Consider the following 21731-nt stretch of genomic DNA (forward strand, 5'->3'; position numbering starts at 1 on the left):
TGATGTATAGTTTCAAGTAAAGAACAAGCTCTGCCTTACAATGTGAATACCAATACTGATAGTTGTAAAGGTATTATATGTTTATATACTTAAATTTCTTCACCTATAAAGAACATTGGATTGTTTTAATTTCAAATGTTTGTTATTTACTGACATTGTAATATTTAGAAGCCATCACCAATTGCTAGTATTTTTATCAATTTATAAATGATGAGGTTTCATTTTATATATTTTTGATGGTGGTTGGGGAAATAGAAACAAAAAAACAATCTTTGTTGTAAACTATATATTTGTTGAAAGCAAATTGAAAAACGTAGATCAATGTTCACTTGGCTAAACTATGAAATTTTTATGAATTTGCTCATATAAATTTATTGATTTCATTAGAAGCATTGCAAAAGGTTTATATTTGAAGAATGTACATCTTACTGGTCGCTGAAAGTTAATCACTTTTAGTGATATTGTGCATTTTATGAGTGTGTTAAATTGCTTCTAGCTTTGTTCATTGATGCTGCATAGATGTAGCTAATAGCTGTCCATTATATGGTTATAGTTTTAATTAAGTGATTTACAGTAAGTGTTGTGGCAGCAATTTGAAGAGTTGTAGCTATTGACTTACAGACCAAGGGTTATCAGTTCAAACCTTGCTTTAGACATCTGCAGTCTGTCTTTTGAATTCAGTTTAATGTGTTGGGAATAAAAAAAAAAAAGGTGTAATACTTTTATTTCTTGTTTTATTGACTGATTAGACTTGAAAAATAAGTTTTACTAATAATTAGTGATTTCTATATCATAGGCAAAAGCCTTAAATATTGGAGCTGGGGTTTAGTAGATTAATCTTGTTAATCTTGGAAGGCAAAGTTGACTGTGCCAGGAGGACTCAGGGGTAAGTTTTACATTCAATTAATAAACTTCTATTTCAAAATAGTTTTGATTTATTTTTCAGTATTTGCTTATGGTGCTACTGGTGCTGGGAAAACATATACCATGCTCGGTACCAATGACTTTCCTGGAATCACATTCCTCACTCTTATGGACCTTTATCAGAGAATAGAGGCAATTAAAACTGAAAAAAGCTGTGATGTTGCCGTTTCTTATTTAGAGGTAGGTTGTTTGTTTAATTGTACTCTAGATCATGAGCATTATTAGGGAGGAAGATAAGATCCAAATTATTTGCTATCCTGAACTGTGGCACCTGTTGGCCTTTTTCACTTATTCCCAGTTCTTCTTCCACCCCAACATTGCATATGTACCTACACACCCACCACCATCATCAACAACAAAACTGTATATAAACTCTTTCTCAACTTCACATGACTCTCCACCATGGCAGCTGTATGCTGCTTCATACCATGCTTTTATACATGCTGTTTGTTTTAATCCTTTCATCAAAATATTTCTCATGAAGTACATTGACCATGTGTTGCAATTGATATTGAAACTAATCCACAATCTGGAGGGATTTAGTAAAATAACTCAGATATTATTCAGTGAGTGGCTTACAGCATAAAATTATGGTAGAAAGTTTCAATTTATATATGAACACCTTCAAACTAGTGGTTTTGTATGACTGAAACAAAGGCAGATCAGACTGGGCATGGTGCAGCCTTCTGGCTTCCCAGACCCCAGTTGAACCGTCCAACCCATGCTAGCATGGAAAGCGGACGTTAAACGATGATAACCCTTTAGCATTTAAACCGGCCATATCCAGCCCAGATATGCTACCTGTTTCATGTTCTAGCTAGCCAGATCCAGCCTATCACACATACCCTTCAATGCTATTCTAAAATATTACTATCACATCTTCAAAATTTCAAAGTTACAAAATAATGCATGATTAATTAAAAACAATCTGAATGAAAAAGCATTACATTTGACAGGTTAACTTGAATGCTAAAGGGTTAATAACAATCCAATCATCATGGTTTAGCGTCCGCTTTCCATGCTTAAAGTAAAACATTTAGCGTGGGGTAAGTCACAGTAGAGAGGTTGGTGCATTGATGGGCTAAGTGGCAGAGGATATACACCTTGGTAGCCCAGGTGATCAGAAATTGTTGTCAAAAAGGTGAAGAAACTGTAAAATATTGGTGTGTACATGTCTTTGCCAATCAATTGAATATTCATTATATTTCAACGTGGTGTAAATTATTTGCAAAAGTAACAGTGAGTGAGTAGGATAAGAGAAATTGCCTTTCCTAGGTTTGGGAATTATTGTTAAGTTTTCGCACAGATTAAAGGAGCAGAGACAATAGTTTGGTGAGGACAGAAGATAGGTGCAGAGTGCACTCTTTGAAGCCAATGACAAGGAAACATGAGGACTTGTCATCTTGTTGGATTAGATTGTTCAGAGAAAGCGTTGTATGTGGCAACGTAGAACTTGGGTGAAGTTGAGAAAGAGTTTATATGCAGTTTTTTGTTGTGTATGTGTGGGTGTGTACAGTGTTGAATTGCAAGTGAAATGGGGAGTAAGTGAAGAAACTAACTGGTGCCACAGTTCAGGATAGCAAATGATTTGGGTTTTACATTAGTGTTGTCAGTGTGAGCGAAAATTTTAACAAGGAGTAAGAGATTGACTACAGGTATGCGGATAATTTGAAAATATCTCATGGAGTAACTCCTTGTCCTGCATAATTAAGGGTTGCTCCTTGGTGAGGCATAGCACTCATTTAACCACTCTGCCAGGGATATGGCATAGCAGATTCAAAAGAGGCAGCAGAAGAATGCAACTGAGCCAACAGTGTTTCTTACATTGATGCTGAGTGGAGAAATCTTGGAAGATCAATGGTCAGGATCATCAAGATCTATCAAGATCGTAACTGCAATGCATCCATGGTTGTGTAATCAGCTACCGAAAGATTTACCATCACTCAAGCTCCCAATTCAAATAGAATTGAGTGGTGACAGAGGGTCATGGAAATCCATGCCAGCAGTATGACCAAATATATATTAGACCAACTGAAAGTCTTTGGTGCTAATGTTAAGATTTATGGTAAGTAAAATCAACGTCTACTCTCTCGTAGGTGCAAACTCAACATTTCTGAAAAAGTATTGGAGTAAAGTTTTACTTGAACAACTGAGAAGTTTTAGAAATTGAGGTTGAGAGGTATGTGTCTCAGAGAGGAATTTGTGGCTTGTGTTGCTGTTTTTATGTCTTAGATTAGCCTGTATGGAACAGATCTAAAGGTATTTCTGTGTAGTTATACAACTTCCTGGATATAGTCACCAAGTCTTCCTCTTATCACTCTCATAATTTAAGGAAAACTCTCATTTGATAAGGTTACATAGTTGGAAAAATTGGCAAAATGGTCATGATTAGGGTATTTTGAGCTATCAGAGGGTAAATACATGTTGGTACTTTCAGTCCAAATGGTTGGAATGAAGGCAGCAGGTATTTGTGTAGAAGAAGCAAAGAATAATCCCCAGATATTGCAATGGTTGGAAAAAACAATGTTTGGACAAGGAGAGGATTCTGCACCAGCTGTTAGAACAACCTTCTCTATTAACTAACTACAGGTTCAGATCCCTGTACTGTTGCTGAAAAGTTTTTCCATCATTTCTCTGACACTTAGTCATCATATTAAGAGAAAGATGCTGACAGGCAATAGCAGAATACTAATAATAATCCTTGTTACTATCAAACTAGATGCCTTTTTTTTTTTTATTGTGTTCATTTCCAGTTGCTGTTCCTAACTGTTCTCATTGGAATTTGTTTGTTTTTGTTTACAGATCTATAATGAGCAAATTAAAGACTTGTTGAATTCAAAATCTCAGTTACCAATCCGAGAGGATCCCAAAGCTGGTATTATAATACCGGGTCTTACATTACACAAAGTAAGTATTACTTTAATGTGTATTTATGTATGTCTTTACAGCTTAAAAAATGCTTGTTATTTCACTCATTACTTTATTTATAGTACTGTATAAATTATTTAATGCTGAGACATTAGTCACAGCAGAAGAACAATAATCTTATGTTATCAGACCAGTTGGTGATGAGAGCAAGCAAATAAACTTAGCTAGTGCTGGTTTTATACACACACACACACACACACACACATTTGGTGAAGTATAGCATTGTTGGTTACAGGTTTCCAATGGCCAGTCACTGGTTCACTGTATTTTTTTGTAAGAAGAGTGACAAGGAATTATCTTTGTAATTCAGGCAGATATTGCTGCTATTTCTAGCCTCCAGTTATGTGCCATTGACAAGGCATTGGAAGGCTGAAATCATGTGATCTGGGGATAAATATTACTTTTTTGGTATTAAGACCACTTCTGTCACCAATAACTATCTTTTGATGAGCCCACTGGTTATTCATGACACCAGTGCTTGTTTAGGCACTGATTCTGTGCATATCGCTTGCAGAGATATTGCTGCTATCTCCAGTATCTGAGTGTCTACCAATGATAAGGCCAGGGAAGGCCAAAATCATATGTGGAAGCCCTTCATTTATATATCTGTGTGTGTGTGTGTGTCTTTGTGGCTGTGTTAGTCCTACCATATTGCCTGACAACCAGTGTTAGTTTGTTTATGTTCCCATAACTTAGTGGTTCAACAAAACAGACAGATAGAATGAGTACCAGACACAAAAATAAGTACTGGTGGCAATTTATTGGATTAAAGCCTTTGAAGTTGGTGCTCCAGCATGGCCACAGTCCAGTGACTGAAACAAATAAAGATAAAAGATTTACTCATATGCATGCACACATACACATACACACAATGAAATGGGCTTTTGTGCAGTTTCCTATCACCAAAAATCACTCACAAGCATCGCTCTACAAATGGCTGTTATAAAAGACAGAGATGTACCATGTTTGTATTATCTGTGTAATTTGGTTATAACATACACACACATCAGTTTAGAAATGCAGCTCTCCATAAGTAGTTCATAGCTTTGCTTTCCTTTCAAATGCATTAATCTCTTTTAAAACATTAAGAAAGTATAGCTTGTTGCTAATTGTTTTTGCATTAGTCCCTTCTATGCAATTAGATGAACGTTGGTATATTTAAAGGGTTTCTTGCTATGCAATCATGTGGTTGCCAAGAAATTGTGGTTAGAAGTTAGATGAATAGCTTGTGAGAACCATGCATACCATGTGCTAAAAACTCAGCAAGCAAACTGAGAGTTAGCAATGAATTTAGTATGTAGGTAGAGATCCCTCAACCCATTCCTGTTTATCATAGCCCTCTGGGTTATAACCAGGCACATGCCGTCAGTAATAACTCAGGGTAAGTAGTTGATAACCTTTATGTAGTAAAACACAGGCATGCGACTGAGTTGAAGGCAGATTTACTTCTGCTTTTATAGCATTTAAAAAAAAACCAGGTGTTGTAAGAGTGTACGTAGCACGTGTTCTACAGCAGTACTGTGTGTAGCTTAAATACTAAGATTGAAAGGTAGGAGTGAATTATGCTTACCTAATCTAGAAAAAATAAAATATTTTGTATTTTATGCATAGTAATCAGAGTAAATTTCATAATTTTATTGGATTAGGTGCGTATTTTTGCCATAAAAGGAAAATGTTGCTATTGATCGATTTTATTCAACATAGGCACTGCTTACCTTGCCTACCTAGGTGGTGCGTCCCTAGTTATAACAGAGGACCTTGAGACTGGCTGACCATAGGAATTCCTGTATGCTGATGACTTAGTTCTTACAGCTGAATCTGCAGGTGATTTAGAGAAATTCCCAGACTTGTAAGTGAAACCTAGAATTGGGAGTAAACTTTAGAAAGTTTAGGTTGGTGGGAAAGACGACAGAAACTTATTGTCAGGCAAATGGCATGCTTGATATGCAGAATGGAAGTAGGTAGAAATGGGTACATCTTATGTTCCCAATGTAAAGTACTGGTTAACAAGATGTGTACTTATTTCTATCGGATTCTTTTGTTGAAACACTAAGTTATGGGGGACATAAACACACTAGCAATGGTGGGGGATAAACACACATGCACATGACAGGCATCTTTCAGTTTTCATCTACTAAATACATTCACAAGGGTTTAGCCTGCATAAGACTATAGTTGAAGACACTTACCTAAAGTGCCATACAGTGAAACTGAACCTGGAATCATGTGATTGGAAAAATAGGTTTCTTGCTGTATGCCATTTACAAAGTGTTCCTTAAACAGCTACTTCTCTAAAAGAAAAAAAAAATCAGCATTAGTTTCATTGTTCTATAACATTGGTAATCTAAAACTGGTTTTCTGCTAACTATTCTCTGTGAACCTATTTCTCTGCATGTGCAGTATGTAAATATAGGTATATGTGTGTGTGCGCATAATGTAATTTTTTTTTCTTTCTATTTCCAGCCTCAAGATGAGCAGGATTTGTTGAAAATGTTATATTTTGGAAATCAGAACCGTTCACAACACCCAACAGATGCTAATGCAGAATCGTCTCGATCTCATGCTGTTTTTCAGGTATATCTGATGTTATTTGAGCTAGTAAACAAATGTAAGAGTGATGTAGGTGTTTCTATTTAGTTGTATGTCTACTGCAAGTGAACACGTGGTCTGGTCAATAAGTATCTGGACTGCTGCCATAGCAACGAAACTAAAGCACACAAAGTGAAGCAGCTTGGCAAAGATTGACCTTCAACTCTGCTGTGCATGTGCACTAAGTTTTAATGTTCTATCTCACTTCTACTGTTTACAGCAGTGCTCAGAAGGGAGGTGTGTAGTGTGTGATTGTCACATTGACCACGACAGAGAAAGTTGAGCAGAGGATCTGCATCAAATTTTGCCAAAAGCTTGGTGATACCTGCTCAGAGGCCTATGCAAAGTTTTCAAAAAGTTTTCATTCTCGACAATCAAGAAGGTCTTGTTCAATTGAAACCTGAGTGTCTTTTTGGTTAAATGAAAGCAGTTTTAGCACAAACTTGACAGACATGCATCTCATACCCAAATCTTCAGTGATAATGGACTGAACTGGACCATAACTAATCTGCACATCCTCAGATAACTCACAGATGGTGATTCAAGGATTTCTCCCCACAGCTGCATACACATCTGTGATGTTTTTCTCAGTTCTGCTGGTTGCTGGTCTCCTAGAATGTTTGTCAACATTGACATTTTTTTGACCATCTTGGAAGCGTCTGAATCACTCGTACACTTGTGTACAACTTATACGCTCCTCTCCATACACTTTCTACAACTATGCATTGACCTCTGAGCAGGTATCAGCATGACCACTTTCTCTGTCATGGTCAATGTGACGATCACACGCTACACACCTTCCTTCCAAGCACTGTTGTAAACAGTGGAAGTGAGCATGCACAGGAGTGTTCAAGGTCAATCTTTGCCGACTGGCTTCACTCTGCATGCCTAGCTCTGTTACTATGGCAAAAGTCCGGATACTTATTGATCAGACCTCGTAAAATGATTTCTAACATAAGAACAAGGCTTCAGATTTGAGGAAGGGTGTAGCTTCATTTATGTCCACCTTTGCACTTGAATAGTTTTTAATTCTATTGATGTCAGCAGGACGAAGAGCAACATTGGCTTCAGCAGAATTTGAACCTAGAACATAGAAATACATAATTACATACTGCAACGCACTTTGTCTGATGCCATGATGTTAGGAAGGTCATCCAACCTTAGAAAGCCATGACAAATCAGACTGGTGTCTGGTGCAGCCTTCCAGTTTACCAGCCCTGGTTAAACCATCCAACCCATGCCAGCATGGAAATTGGACGTTAAATGATGGTGGCGGTGGTGATGATGATGATATATCTTCTGTCTTTTACTCGTTTCAGTCATTAGACTGCGGCCATGCTAGGGCACTGCCTTGAAGGGTTTAGTTGAACAAATCGACCCCAGTACTTTTTCCAGCCGAATATTTAGTCTATCACTCTTTTTTTGTCAAACCACTAAGTTACAGGAAAATAAACAAACAAACCAACAGCAGTTGTCAGTTACTGAAAGGTGCCATACAGTGGGACTGAACTCGGAACCATGTGACTGGGCTAAAAGTGCTTGCCACACAGCCATGCCTACACATATGTGCGCACACACACACACACTCTCTCTCTCTCACGCTCCCTCTTGCTCTCTCTCTCTTGCAGAAATAGATTTAATAAGAGTCTACACTCTTATCCAAACAAATTACTGAAGCAATTCTTATGTTGTTATTTGAAGTTATTTAGAAATAATGAGGCTTCTTAAAAATCTTCTATATGGTGGACTTATTGAGTATCAGCACTGACTCAGATGTGATTGAACATACCTGTTATCACTCTGGCATGCAAGCTTTGGCCACCCCCTGTCGTTTTTTGTTTATATTTTTACAGTTAAAACATTGAAAGCTGAACATGTAAATATGAAAAGTATATACATATCGAGATACAGACATGGCTCAGTTAAAATGTTTGCTTTGCAATTACTAGGTTCTGGGTTCAGTTCCACCGTGCAGTACATTAGATACATGTCTTCTGCCAACATAACCATGGATTGAGCAAAACCCCTTGTGTGAAATTTTGTAGGTGGAGGCTGTACGGAAATAAGTTGTATATGCATGTGTGTATTACTGCTAAACCAATTACAGTGAACTTGGACTAAATATAACGTCTTGTGGTATTTAGTCCGAGTTATGTCCCTTTACACCACTATGGCCTGAGACTTTCAATAAACTGATTAAAGATCGATAAAATAAATACCAGACAAATCAATTGCATGCAGTGCTCCATTGTGGTTGCATTCCAAAGTGACTGAAACCAATAAAAGAATGGGTGTCTTATTGAATTTCGTTCTGATATTTATTTTTTGTAATAGTTTATAAAATCAAACACTTGTTCTTTTGAGAACCAAAACTATTTCTTTTTCATATTTGCGTTTTTGAGTAAAATAAAATATACAAATATAAAAAGTACAAAATACGAGAGAGAGAGAGAATTGTAACAATATGCTCACATTCTCTTGTTATTTTTTTTTCTCTCTTTTACATATTCCTTGAGTTCTAAAATAAGCATTGATAAATTAAATTTGTCTCATAGATATAACGTTTTAACCCATATTGTATAAAAGTGTTTAGAAGGAGTTTATATCTTTTCTTTGCAGGAAAATCAAGGCAACATTTTAATTCTGTAAATTAAATTGAACTTATTCCTTGAACATTCTCTCTGCAAAATTTCTGAAAGTGTTTTATCTTGAACAAAACAAAAGAACAATATTTCCACATCAATTAATTAATCATTTTTTTGTTTTCATTTTTGTTATCATTAATTATTTAAAACAATATATACTTTTTGTTTCTTCGTAGGTGTTTGTAAAGCAGTCTGATAGAACAGCTAATTTAGTAAAATCAGTCCATATTGCCAAAATGTGCTTGGTTGACCTGGCTGGTTCTGAGCGTGGTACTGCAACAAGTAACAGGGGTCCCAGAATGCGAGAAGGAGCCAATATCAATCGGTCTTTACTAGCATTGGGGAATGTTATTAATGCACTGGCTGATGAAAAGGTAAGTTATCAAAACTGAGCCATGCAAATCATTTATTTCTATATCAAATATGAAAGAGTCAATCTGAGCTAAATGTTTACAGATTTTTACCACACTGAAGCAAATGGTTGCATGTTCAAAGTCTAAGACAATATTTCATTTGAAAAATCAATATTAATTTTGTTAACTGGTTGAATAATTTTTTAGGCTGGCATGGGTTTTATAAAAGGTAGATGACTGAAAAACTTGGAGTGGACGAATGGGCTTATCCTTCAGTTTTGTCTGCAGGTTGGAGATGGTAAAAGACATATGCCAGTATACCAACAGTTCTGCCAGCTTACCACCTTATACTTGTATATTTTGAAGTTAGCAACCAATCAGGATTGAAATATTTTCTAGACTTAACAAAAGAAAACAAGCCAGTGAAAGAACCTCTACATAGTTGCCTGATCTGTCAAATCTCAAATCACTGGTGTTCTCTAATAATCAATGGTACTAGGGGTTGACATTGTGATTTTTATCCCAGGCTTAAAAGCTTTTCTGATTTCCACTTTTACAACTCTAAAGTTTTCTCCAGTCTAACAATGGGACCACTTATTGCACTACTTTCTAGTGTGGATCCACGAATTTACTGGAAGATTTTCAAAAAATATACTGATGGTCTGTGAGCTTGTTTAGTAGATATACCCTTTCAAAAGCTGAGTAATCTTCATGCTTGTAACAGAATGAACTCTGCTCAAAAGTTAAAAGCACCTAGGTTCAGGAGGTGGTGTTGAACAAGTGTACCCTTTCTCCCCAATTTCTTTTATGCCTTATTGTGATGTGAATGCTGGAGACCTGTCCTTTCAAATATTTACTTTAAGTAACATTTAACATTGATTCATTAAATGTTCTGTATAAAAAATATATCCTGTTGAAAATAATAACAATCCCAGCTACAGCCTTTGAGCAGGAACAAGTAAAATAATACATAGCTGCTACTAGTAGGATATTTACTTTAGCATTTGTATATATTACTGTCAAGGTCAACTTTGCTTTTCATCCTTCAAGGGATAGATACCATTCAAGCTTAACCAATAATGCAAAATTTGAGCCCTTGTGCTTCTGTTATTTGTATGTTTTACTATTGTTCTTTTACAGACTAAAGGTTATATTCCATATCGGGACAGTAAGCTGACACGTTTACTTAAAGACTCTATTGGTGGCAACTGCAGGACAGTTATGATAGCTGCTGTAAGGTAGGTGCTAAAATTGTAGTTTATTTAAACCCGTTTTTATTCAGTTCTGTTTGTATTAAATTGTTGATACATGAAAAATAATGCTGTATTTTGAAAATTATAAAACATTGCACCAACAATTTGTTTAGTTTGAATTGTTTTAGAATAATTTGTTGAATTTTAATGAGCTGTAATTTCAAAATTATATATTTAATTATTAGAGTTCATCATCATTGTCATCTTCTAACGTCCACTTTCCCTGCTGGCATAGGTTGGACGGTTTGATTGAGGGCTGGCAAGCCAGAAGGCTGTACCAGGCTCCAATCTGATCTAGCAGAGTTTCTACAGCTGAATGCCCTTCCTAACGCTGACCACTCAGAGAATGTAGTGGGTGCTTTTTATGTGCCACTGGCATGAGGGCCAGTCAGGCGGTACTGGCTTCGACCATGCTCAAATGGTGCTTTTTACGTGCCACTGGCACAGGAGCTAGTCAGGCGGCACTGGTAACAACCACGTTCAAATTGTGTTTTTTACGTGCCACCGCCACAGGAGCCAGTCAGGCATTGGTGGTATTTATGGTGAGTTAATTGGTTAGTCAGCAACATCTGTTAAATGTGATTGTTATGTTGTGACTTAAAGCATATAAAAACTTTATGGAGGTGAGTATCATCAACATAGATGTTTGATTGATGATGATAACCAAGAAGTTATCATTTGATTATGGAATGTTATAGAACATTAATGGTATGTGGATTGCTAAAATGCTTCTATCTATATAGTGGCTAATGCAGAAGCTAACAAGATGGACTGCAGACTATAGTCTAGGAGTTGACATTGTGATTTTTTTTCCCAGGTTTAAAAGCCTTTCTGATTTCCAATTTTACATCTTCAAAACTTTCTCCACTTCAGTAAGGGGATCACCAAGTGCAGTGCTTTCCTGTGTGGATTCCTTGGAATGTTTTTGAAAAATACATTACACTCTATGGAATGGTTGGTGCTAGAAAAGGCATCCAGTTGTAGAAATCATGCCAAAACAGACAATGGAGCCTGGTGCAGCACCTGGCCTTACCAGCTCCGGTCAAACCTTCCAACCAGCACAGAAAACAAACATTAAATGATGATGATAGTAATCTGTGAGCTTGTTGAGTAGATACACTCTTTCAAAAGCCTGAATGGGATAGTCTATAGGAATATTAATTTAGCTAGAAAGATCTGCAGTAAAAAGTATTCCTGAATACATACAGATGACTGTTGAAGAAGGGTAATAGTTCATTATCGTTTTACCTCAAGTCAACTCTAATCAAGCAAACCTATGATCGAAGTATTCTTGTCATGACCATCCCATGTTATTTCAGATAAGTGCAGAACTACTTTATCCATTGTGCCCTTCTTTTTAAGATGGTATGGTGTGGTTTTAGAGGAATTCAGTTACTATTTCTAACAGGTTGAAAACTATATAGAAACTCTTTTGGTTCCTAGTGCAGCACGTTGTCTGAAGTAATCATGTTTCAAGTTTTGCTTTGGGGTAAAAAAAAGGGCCTATGGCATTTGTTGGCTCTCAACACATAGATGGAAAAAAATAATGACAGAATTAAGCAAAAAGGATCATAACAATGCTGAATTTTTTACGTGAAAGCACACAATTTTAGGATCCAATATATCTTTATTCCAACATGTTTTCTTGTTTGTTTTTATTGACAAAATGATAACCCAACTATTTTCCAGTCCATCACATTTATCATACGAAGATACATACAACACTTTGAAGTATGCTGACAGAGCAAAACATATTCGAGTTAATGTAAGTTGATGCGCACTTCATTATGGTTGTTTTATCTTATTAGCTGCCATATGTTAGGTCAACCTGTTTTTTTTTTTAATTGTTTTAGTACTATTACTTTGTTTCACTATTAATATATCCTGTCTTACTGACAATCAAGGCATTCTTTTATCTATTATACAATTTTTGTTTGATCTTTAAAAAGATATATTAAAAAATATTGCAATTGAAATCTGAAACAAGTATTTCAGTATTACTCAATGTTTGATCTATTGCTAACATGACAACTTATTAATATTTAGATTGAAATGTAATATAGACTAAGAGCCATGTTATCTTTGTTATCTTCATTGAACTAAAATGTCAAACTTTTTCCTGTCAAACCTCTTTATTGGAATGAAGCTCACATTTAAACTGCAATGACACTCTCTCTCTCTCTCATACAGACACATACACACACAAGTTTTCATTCTAGAACCTCATATGATCCTTTAGTACTTAAACCAGCTATATCTATCCTTAATATTCTACCTACTTTGTGGTTCATACTTGCCAGACTTTGCCTTTCACACCCATCCTACAATGTCATTTTAAAAATAAACATTTTAATCATCAAAATCTCAAAGCTACAAGATAATGCCTGATTAATTCAAAACAATGTGAATTAATAAGCATATTTGGCAGAGTAATCTAAATGCTAAAAAATAAGATATTATTCAGTCTCAGGTCAAATTCCATCGAGCAAACTTATGATCAGAAGTATAGTCAAGCAACTACATTGAGGCACCTTCTCTGTAGCATCCATCTAGAATTGTCTTCATCTTAACAGTTGACATCTAATCAAGATCAGCCATCCAACACTTCTCGAATGATAGTTGACCCTTTGCCTGTTCTGTGTATTACAGGTGATACACAGGACGTATTTTCTTGGCGTCCATGCATCATATATGATGTACATTTCCAATTTTTTATCAACCACTACAGTAAACTGGGATTTATGAAAGGAAAGCTTTATATTATGCAGAATGTATGTAAAAGGTAAAGACCCCCTTTTGGTCATGAATGACCATGGGATTGCATCTAGAAAATTACCTTCCAAGGTACAAGTCTGGGCAAGGTCGTTTATAAAAGAGCAGCAGTCGTCCATGCATACCAACCTCCCCTCTTCACACCACTGATGTTATCCAAGGGAAAAGCAAAGGCTGACACAGCTTGGCACCAGTAATGTTGCAACTCATTTCTGCAGCTGAGTGAACTGAAGCAATGTGAAATAAAGTGTCTTGCTCAAGAACACAACACAGCCTGGTCCAGGAATCAAATCCATAACCTCATGATTGTGAACCTGACGCTCTAACCACTGAGCTCATTGGCATTTCAGACAAACTTATGAAAATGTTTTGGATAGGCAAAGGGCTAATATCATTCATAAACTTAAGTTTTGAACTCTAATTCTTAAACTTGGAAATTCAATAATTTTAATAATACTTGAATCTTAATGCTTAACTTGCATATTACTATATATTTTTCATTTTTTCTTATGCTTTCTGTTTTCCCACAGTTGAAGAAGAATATTATGAATGTGAAGTCTAACATCAGCAAGTATGGAAAAATTGTTGAAGGTCTTCGAGAAGAGGTTGGTTTCTTTTAATAATAATAATAATAAACATTGTGTACAGTGCTCAGGTGCACCACAACTCATCTAAAGTGCATATATATAATCAGGTGAAGTTTCGACGGATTTCGGAAAGCATGAGGGCCTTAAAGGATGCAGTGTCATGGCAGTCAACAACTGACGCAGGCAGTTTATTCCATGCTTCAGCAACTCTGAGTGTGAAGAAGTGTTTCCGAAAGTCATGGGAGCTGTGTTGCTTTCTGACTTTGTAGGCATGTCCACGTGTGTTAGACACATGGAGATCAAAAAGGTGTTCAGTGTTATTGGTGAGGTGAAAGTTTTCTTGTTATAGACATTATAGGTGCAAACATAGCTGTATTTTAATTTTAATTAAATTTTTTTGGCTCAAAAAGCAAAAGCAAGGCCATGTAGGGGGACATGGAGTAATGTACAGGGAGAGTGTTCATACACTGAGTTCAGGCCATTTCTGGTCAAGAGAGACTTTGAACTGAGCGGTCGTCGGCATCTTCACTATCTTGTCCGGCAGCTTATTCCACGGATCCGCAACCCGGACGGAGAAAGCCCCTCTCTTTCGATTGAGATGAACTCGTCGTAGATAGAGCGTATGATTAAGAAGTTTTCTTTGCAACCAAATGGTTCCACGTTCGATTCTGCCTATGATGCAGCAGTTCTCTTTTGTCCCTTAGTAGCCTTAAGCCATTAACATGAACACATTCTTAGCATATTCTAACCTGCACCTTTACCTCCTGAATCTCAAAGTTTTTGTCCCTGTTCAAAAAGTCACTGTCTTTGTATTTATTTAAGTTAATTATTTATATTTTACAGGTTCAGCAGCTTAAAACTAAATTAAAGGAATACGAAAGTGTAGATTTGAAAGCAAGCATACCCAAACTGCAAGAATGTGAAGAAGAAAAAAGGTTTATATTGAACTTTTAAAAGCATATATTACTTTCATTTGAGAGCTACTAATTGATGTTTTATAAATTAACTTATCAATAGACATTTAGCTGTTGTATATTTATCCAGTCTTTCGATTTTCATTCAGCAGTAGATATGACAGTAATAGTTACTTTTGTTCTCTCTTTAAGATTACAAGAAATCCTTTATAATTTATTCACTGAAAGGAAGTCTATTCGCAAAGAGATCCTCAAGCAAGAAAGTGACCGACGTGCCAACCGCTGGAAAATACACTGCAAACAGCATCTTTTGACACAAATGGAAGCTGAGGACCAGGGTGAAACTGATGAACATCTGTTAAAAGTAAGTTGGCCAAATATATGAGATCTGATCAATTAATATCCGGACTGTTGCCATAACAACAAAGCTAATGCATGCAGAGGGAAGCTGCTTGGCACAGGTTGACCTTGACCTCTGCTGTGCATGTGCACTAAGTTTTAACATTCTAGCTCACTCCCATTGTTTACAGCAGTGCTTCAAAGTGATGTGTGATCGTCACACTGGCCATGATAGAGAAAGTTGTCATGGCTTTACCTGTCAGAGGCCTATGCAAAGTTGCAGAAAGTGTATATGGGTTGCACAGAAGTGTACGAGTGGTTCAGACGTTTCCAAAATGGATAAAAAAATGACTATATATGGAGTGGTTGGTGTTAGGAGGAGCATCCAGCCGTAGAAACATTGCCAGATCAGACTTACTGGTGCAGCCTTCTGGCATCCCAGACCCCAGTCGAACAGTCCAGCCCATGCTAGCATGGAAAGCGGACGCTAAATCATGATGAAATGATGATGATAGAACATGATTCAGAAAGATTTGGCTGCTGTTTCTAGCTTGTTAAGCAATCACTTAATTTCTTGTTAGTTTGTAAGGATTTTTATAAAGCTCAAGTATTGAGAATTAGCTACACTTGTCTGTCTTAATCCTCTGAGACCTGGGCCTCTGTGTCTAATTTTACTCCTACTACTGCCTGAGCTCCTGAGCAAAAAAAAAGAAAAATAAATAATTACATACATGACTCAAGAGTTAATGACTGCAGGCAAACTGATGTACAGAATCAAAAAAAATTCAAGAGAATAGCAATAATAGGCCTATCTCTCAACTACTGTATTTGTTCACATGAGTCGCTATTTTCCTCATCACTTTCACCTGTTTGATTGTCCAAATCACTCTCCATTGCCAGCATAAGTTTAAACACTTCATCCAAAGAATAAATATCATCAATAATTTCGTCAGCTGTTTAAAGTCTAGGCGTTGCTCATTTAGCAGACAAAGTGCTGGGTTCATCATGTGCTTGTTTCATTGCAAAATCATTTTTTTCGCCCGATTAAACCACTAAAGGAACACCACTAACAATGAGTGATAAATACACTTGACTACAAAGCTGCAATGTAATCAGTTGTCTAATTTTCGTATTTTATCTTCTACTTCTATGTGTGTTGTTGATTGCTGCTTTAGTCGGAATCCAGTCAGGAATGACATTTAAGCTATTCCTTCTATAGTAGTAACATAGCTTGACATGGACCTACAGTTAAGGAAATGTTATTTGACAAATGTCTACTGAATGAAGCTGACATTTAATTTTTCTATTTTGCTCTCTTAATGGGTTGCTTTTAAAAAGTGTAACTGAAGGCAGTTGGCATGAGTGGATGACACTTTCTAAATATTGAAAATCTGGTTCTTAAATTCATCAGCAACTTTACACTAATTAGAGAGCCATTTGTTGAAAGAAGATCTCGTTGTAATAAAGAGAGCATGTCAGATAAAAACATTTGCCTGTGTGAGAAATCTGTGTGTTTTAGAACTTTGTGATAAAGAGAACATGTTAAAAAGAAGGCTGTCTATAATATTTCAATTTCCCATTTTTTCCCCCCTACAGAAAACTAAGAAAGCTATTGATTTATCCAACAAAAGAATAAAAAGCATCGATACTAATATTGCTAATTTGAAAGAGAAATTTGTCGAAAATGAAAAACACTTGGAGCGACTTCAGGGAGAGATGACACTGAATGGAGAGAAGAAGATAACAGCGGTATTTAATTATTTGTTCTTTTACGTGGTACTTCATAATCTGTCTGAAGTTTCTCCATTTAAAATCTTTAATTATTAATTTTCCAATACATTTTAGAGTTGTTTCCCTTTATAAAAGTGTGTCTGTTTTGTTTGAATTGAATTTTGTTTTTTTGGAATATAAAGGTTATTTTTTTTCTGTGTTGTAATATTAACGATTTCTTTCCTCCAGCTCCTTGAGGAGAAACTACGATCTCACCATCTGGAAGTAGAACTGGGAGATTCTCTCACTTACATCAATCACGTAAAGAAAATTGCCAACTTTCAAGAGGTAGAGAATAACTCGAAAGACAGGTGTGTTAAATTTTCTGTGTTTTTTTTTCTTAATAAAATTCTGGGCTACCTCTCGTCACTATCAGAGCTGGTAGTTTCATTTGAGAGTGTAGGATTCATATTTGATTTGCAAGCCATGTACTATTATTCTCTCATTAAATACTTCCCCCACTTTTCTTTTGTGTGAACAATGGTGTTATTGGTTTATAGAGTTCCAGCTGACTAATTTTGTGGTTCACAGCTTTTACTATGTCAAGTATGATAAGTGAAACTCTTAAAAGATGTGCATGCACACACATGCGCATATACACACATATATAATAGCTTCTACAAAGTTTCTACGGACCAGATTCCACTTACGAAGCAATGGTTAGCCTGAAACAACGAGGGGAGATACTTGGCCAAAGTGCTATGCTTGAACCTGGAACTACGTGGTTGTGAAGTGAGCTTTTTAAACACAGTCATATATGTACCCCTACTCAGCATCCTTGCACAGATGTTTTCCCTTACTTGTTAATCAGAGGATATGGTAGGTAATGTACAAAAGCATTTTAGACCCTCTCTGCCTGAAAGATAGGAATTAGTACATCAAATCATAGTAATTTGTATTGTTAATCTCTTTTCTTTTTCTTGATGTTATCCAAGTCAAAACTACTGAATAAATTGTTTGTGAAGAGTCTTCATCATGTTTACATCATCATTTAACATCCCTTTTTCCATGCTGACATGGGCTGCACAGTTCGGCAGGGACCACCAAGCAAGAGGGGTGTGTTGATCTCCAATGCCAACCATTTTACAAAGTATACTGGGTGCTTTTTACATGGCACTAACACTAGTGGGGTTATTAAGTACTTGCAGGACAAGATCTTTTATCCTTAACAGAGTGGAGTATAATAATGAAAGATCTGAAAGTATAATATGGGAATGTAAACAAAATAACCAGTTGTCTAGCACTGGAGAAGCACAGATACACACACATGCATATACATGTATATAACAGGCTTCTTCCAATTTCCCTCTCCCAAATCGACTTATAAGGCTTTGATTGGTTTAGGGCAATAGTAGAAGAAACTTGCCTAAAGTGTCACACAGTGAACTGAAGCCATTTGGTTGAGGCGTGCCTATGTCTGTTCTGAATTCTGGTTTTGTTTTCCTTTCCAGGTTGATAAACAGCATGCAGCAAACAATGACAAAATTGTATAAAACAGTTCAGCAACATCAACTGCTTTCCTCAGAACTTCAAGTGGATTATAATCAAACCATGAGGCAAAGGTATGGAGAAAAAGAAGTAGTGTGGGTTGATGAGACTATACTAAAAGAAGCTGACAAAAACCCAGATTCAATTTCACTTGAAGGTACTCTAGACCTTCCGACTCTCAGCCGAGTTGTTTTGTCACGTAAGTTCAATTTTCTGTTGTAACTGAATTTGTTTTCATAACTGCTTTTTTTAAAACTGTAGTTGTATTCTTTTTTTTCTTTTTTCTAAGTTTCATTTATTTCTTTTGTGTTTTACTTACAGCCACCTTGGATAAAAATATTAGACAAAGGAGGGAGTCTTTAACTCCTATTTTGAAAAAAACAAAATGCTTTCTTAGTAAGTACTCACTCCAAGTTCTTTGGGCAAACACTGACACGTTCATTTAGTGTGGTGTACATTCATCTTTGTTACTGTTTTTATGACAAAATATTGAATTCTGTTTGTGATTAATGTTACTTTCCATAACCCTTTTGATACCAACCTGGCTGAAACCACTTCTGGTTCTGTAGTACAAATGTCTTATTTCCAAAAGTTCTTAATTAAAAATCTTCCACGAAACCTTAGTCACAATTTATGTTCCTAACACTAGCTTAATGATAACTAAGATGTTTTACTAAATTCTTTGTTATATTTAAAATTTATTGAAAGAAATACAGAGCATCTCAATAGAAATAAGGTAACAAAAGGGTTAATTATCAATGCTTTTTTTTTGCATATCAGCATGGATTGGCTAAAAGTATAATATAAACATCTTTTCAAGCATTACTTTTGTAAGCTTAATGCTGTAAACCAGCGTTTCTCAATCATTTTTCACTTATAGACCCCTGTGATTCCTATTTTATTCAGTTGGACCCTTCTGGCCATTCCATCTTTAAAAAAAATCCTATTATATTTTTATAAATTAATATTAAGAATTGCATTAAAGAAAATGAAAATATTTTGTATATTGTAGAAGCATAAGCAATTTATTGCAGATAAATTTTAACAGCAAAATCTTATAGAACCCCACCAAGGGTCATATGAACCCCAGTTGAGAAACACATGTAAACTCCGTCCCTACTACTTTTCCAAATTCTTTGATCTGTTGATGACACTGTTTCTGTTACATCAGAAATGATGCAAGTATATACATCATAACCATTGTTTTAACTTCCACTTTTCCCATACTAGTATGGGGAAACTTATTTTTTTGTTTTTCTTTTATGACCATACACCCTTTCAGTTTTTAACTCTTAGTTGTTTCCAATTAAAGTACTTATTGCTCTGGTTTTTTGAGTAACTATATGCTCCATAGTTTTAACAATGGTACGGATTAATATGGTGACATTTTTTTAAACGATATCAAGACACCGATAGGACAAGCATGCATGCACATGTATCCATACATAGACCTGTATGAGAAGACCTGCTCTTGGATGTTAAATCTCATAGATGAGATGATTAAGAACTGAGATGACTGGAGACATGGTGTACTTGAGAAGGCCTGCCCATTTATGCAGACATAACAAAAACTGATATTGTAATGGTGGGACTGCATAATGTGAATGCATACATTTGGGTCCCTGTATCTACTCTGTAATTAATGAAAGAAGAACTCATTACTACATACACCACCACCCTTCCTGTACTGCCAGTCATTCTCCTTTCCCTTTTTTAAAACAAACTGATTGTGAACTCTGGGAGTCAAAAGTTTAAGTGAACTGTTAATTAACTTTCAGGTATCCCTGATTTAATCAAAGTATTTGGACATTTCTACGATTAAAATAGTATTTTGTTTGAAGTATGCTTCTAATTTATATTTATACTGAGTTTATAATTGAAAATAATTTTACTTAAAGTTATCTTTACAGATATTCTATAGAAATTATGGCCACCACTGATTTTTGTTACAATTTTTTGTAAAAACTTCCAAAATATGGCATATACTCCCATTACTCATTTTCCATCTTTGATTTCATTGTCTGTTTACATCTGCCATCTTGGATACGAAATGCCATAACAAAAGTCAGTGCTGTCTATAATTTCTAAAGAACATCTTTAGAGATAATCTTAACAAGTGATGTAAAGTGCACTGCTAATACTGTAGAACACTGTATTGACTTACAAAGATGTTTAATATACTTTGTAGTATATTCATCATCATCATCATCATAATCGTTTAACGTCATTATGGTTGCATAACGAAATACTGTGTCCCTACAAGCCACGAAAATAATTTTGTCCTTTAAACCTTTTCTTTTCCTCCTAAAGATTCGAAATGTAACACTCCTATGAGTCAAATTGATCAAACTCCTAAAATGCAAAGGAGAGAAGATTACACTTCAAGGAATTCTACCATTACAAGTTCTACAAGAAAGCTGAATAATTCAACAGTATCAGCAGTGGACCAGTCTTTAAAACGGCCAAGATCTGAAGAGAGTAAATCAGCACCAAAGACCTCTGAAAGATTGGTGCTTGTTAGTAATTCTGATGGACTCAAAAGTCCCAGTGTGGAAAATCAAATCTCTGTAGTAAGTTCTAGTATGAAAGAAAATGATCCAAGAAAAGATACTGTTAGTGACGACGTGACAGCCCTTAATAATACAATTTCAGAAGAATCCGAAGTAGAAAACATCATCAAAGATGTTTCAGAACCTAAGAAATGTAAGTCTTTGTCATTTATGGAATTTTATTCTTTCAGTGATAGGAATTTGGTGTTGCCTTAAAATTCTCATCCACCCTACATCACCTCCACTTGAGCTAGCTAATGTTATGGAAATAAAAAAAATAAAAATACCTGGCCCTCCATTGGTTTCAGTGTCATGGGTTCCAGTTGATGCAATCAACAGAACAAACTGCCTGTGAAAATTAACGTGTAAATGGCTGAGTACTCCACAGACATGTGTACCCTTAATGTAGTTCTCAGAGATTCAGCATGGCACACGATGGGACAAGGCTAGTCTTTTGAAATACAGATACTACTCATTTTTGCCAGCTGAATGAACTGGAAATAAAATGCCTTGCTCAAGGATGCAACATGAGGCCTGAAATCGAGCTTGTAACCTTACAATTGTGAGCCGAATACCCTAACCACAAAGCCACATACCTTCACTCTGTTGTGGAAACAGCT

The 21731-nt window shown here is 35.9% G+C and overlaps 1 protein-coding gene across 3 annotated transcripts in view; it reads left to right on the forward strand.

Moving 5' to 3' along the window:
• LOC115213511 (kinesin-like protein KIF18A) overlaps positions 1-21731 on the forward strand; it is a 61633-nt gene that overhangs the window by 11724 nt on the left and 28178 nt on the right. For all 3 annotated transcript variants that reach the window (XR_004999653.1, XM_029782520.2, XM_036503852.1), the window contains exons 3-16: positions 947-1104; positions 3727-3831; positions 6316-6426; positions 9263-9460; positions 10580-10677; positions 12382-12457; positions 13995-14069; positions 14895-14986; positions 15158-15329; positions 16901-17053; positions 17264-17385; positions 18526-18761; positions 18884-18958; positions 20873-21265. Coding sequence is in view for 2 of the 3 variants with exons in the window: in XM_029782520.2 (XP_029638380.1) it covers positions 947-1104; positions 3727-3831; positions 6316-6426; positions 9263-9460; positions 10580-10677; positions 12382-12457; positions 13995-14069; positions 14895-14986; positions 15158-15329; positions 16901-17053; positions 17264-17385; positions 18526-18761; positions 18884-18958; positions 20873-21265 (2064 nt within the window). In the remaining variant the exon portion in view is untranslated. The remainder of the gene's footprint in view (positions 1-946; positions 1105-3726; positions 3832-6315; positions 6427-9262; positions 9461-10579; positions 10678-12381; positions 12458-13994; positions 14070-14894; positions 14987-15157; positions 15330-16900; positions 17054-17263; positions 17386-18525; positions 18762-18883; positions 18959-20872; positions 21266-21731) is intronic.

This window comes from Octopus sinensis, linkage group LG6, assembly GCF_006345805.1.
Source record: "Octopus sinensis linkage group LG6, ASM634580v1, whole genome shotgun sequence".
NCBI classification, from domain to species: Eukaryota; Metazoa; Mollusca; class Cephalopoda; order Octopoda; family Octopodidae; genus Octopus; species Octopus sinensis.